Source organism: Salvia miltiorrhiza, chromosome 3 (assembly GCF_028751815.1).
Source record: "Salvia miltiorrhiza cultivar Shanhuang (shh) chromosome 3, IMPLAD_Smil_shh, whole genome shotgun sequence".
Classification (NCBI taxonomy): Eukaryota; Viridiplantae; Streptophyta; class Magnoliopsida; order Lamiales; family Lamiaceae; genus Salvia; species Salvia miltiorrhiza.
In genome coordinates, this window is record NC_080389.1 from 7,269,138 (window position 1) to 7,270,944 (window position 1,807).

Consider the following 1,807-nt stretch of genomic DNA (forward strand, 5'->3'; position numbering starts at 1 on the left):
AAAATTGGACTGAACTATGCTATTTTTGTTTTTTTTTTGGTTGCTTGTTTTGCGTCATTTCTACGCGATTTAGTGTGTATATATCTTTACATAACTATAAAAGTATTTCAAATTCCAATATTTTGTGTTCAGTCTGTTACTTGATGATCAATGGAAGTGCTCATTCGTCAATCACAAAATATTACCACTACACAAATTCAGTTGTAAAAAAACATATAGATAAGTATTTAGATGTCAGCTTTCGAAAGTCATGTCAAAATTACAAAAATGGTATAGAATTCATGATTTAATACACAGTTTTCTCGATGAATAAATAGAGAAAACGCAAATATACAAGAAATGCACCGAAAACGCCCATCAACAATAGTGAAAAATAAGATAATTAAATTTCGAATTGCAAAAGAGTTGCATCTTATAGTATTTAGAATCTTGGAACTACACTATGTTGCTAGTGGAAAAAATAAATAATACATAAAATACAAATAGCTAAACAATACATATATACAATATGCATAGCCCGAACATCAAGACGGGAAATGTGATTCTAATTAAGAGCTATGAATTTTGAGAATCCCACTGCACTTTGCCCTTCAATGCGAAATTAAGAATTAATCCTTTAGCAAGAACACTAATTTCTAAAAATATTTTCTCCGGTTTCTTGAAAGCAGCTAGACGAGAATTTTCACTACAAATTACATGATTCGATTGCACAGAAAATAAAAAATTATCGTGCAATCGACCAACAACAACTACAACAACAACAGACTTGCCTTGAAATCATTATGTACAGAGCAAGACCCCATCGCCTCCGGCCACGGCACCGGGGATTTTATACGACTATCACATATATAGCATATATTATCCCCGGTAAGTATCCCAAGATCGTTAGCAAAAGATCGATCCAAAATTCTATCTGAAAAGAAACAAAGAACACAAAGATAATTCAAGAAAATCAAGAATCCAATAAGAAAAACACGAATGATAACAAATCCCACTGTATAATCAAGCACATTTGTGGACAGACATGGCATGAGGAGAGGGGGCGTAAGCCCCCCAAAAAGTCAATTTTGTTTTATTTATTGTTCTTTTTTAGGATCTTCAAGTTTATTTGAATGTTGCTTAAAATTGTTGTACAAATGTCCCCATTATAAACCGAATCTCCAGAAATTAAAATATATTTTCAAGAGAATTTAGAAAACCATAAAAGATTATTTTTTTTGCTTTAGAGGATGCTATTCATTAATTTTTTTTTTCCTACAACAAGAGGAAAAGAGAAATTTTCATGTCATATCCACAAAATTGTGAATTAATTTTTCTTTCTGCAAAACCAAGATGAGAGAGAGAGAGATCATTACTCCGAGGCCGTATCTGAGGAAGACCCCAACAGGCGGCACAAGTATTGCCAGAATCACTTCGAGAAATGTCTCTGAACCCATCAAATTATCTTCTTTTTTTCCTTTCAGAAAATCAAATGAACAATTTCGTTTTTTCTTACGAGGAGAAGAGGTTGAGCCTCGTGAATTTGGATGGGAAGAAAGAAAAACAAGAAACAATAATAACTAGCGAGGAAAAGAAATAACAAATGAAGAGCATAAAAGAGAGGTGTCAACATGTTGAGAGCTAATGCGTTGAAATTGGAACACGTGGGAATCCAGGTGGCCATACTTGTCAATTCTAATTGTGATACATGCAAGTTGTGTTTGATTAATTACCACTTTTGGTGGGTCAGGTACAAATTTATTATTTTGTGCAATTCGCTGAGTGGAAAATGAACTTCACGAACTAAAAAAACGTGACAATAGTTGAT

General features: G+C 33.0%; 1 protein-coding gene across 1 annotated transcript; it reads right to left on the reverse strand.

Moving 5' to 3' along the window:
• Positions 1-382: 382 nt before the first annotated feature.
• On the reverse strand, positions 383-1,561 carry LOC131017287 (salt stress-induced hydrophobic peptide ESI3-like). The gene is made up of 2 exons (XM_057946013.1): positions 1,356-1,561; positions 383-913 (listed from the first exon to the last, which is right to left on the reverse strand). The coding sequence occupies exons 1-2, from the start codon at positions 1,434-1,436 to the stop codon at positions 830-832; spliced, it is 165 nt and encodes a 54-aa protein (XP_057801996.1). The 5' UTR covers positions 1,437-1,561; the 3' UTR covers positions 383-829.
• Between the last annotated feature and the right edge of the window lie 246 nt (positions 1,562-1,807).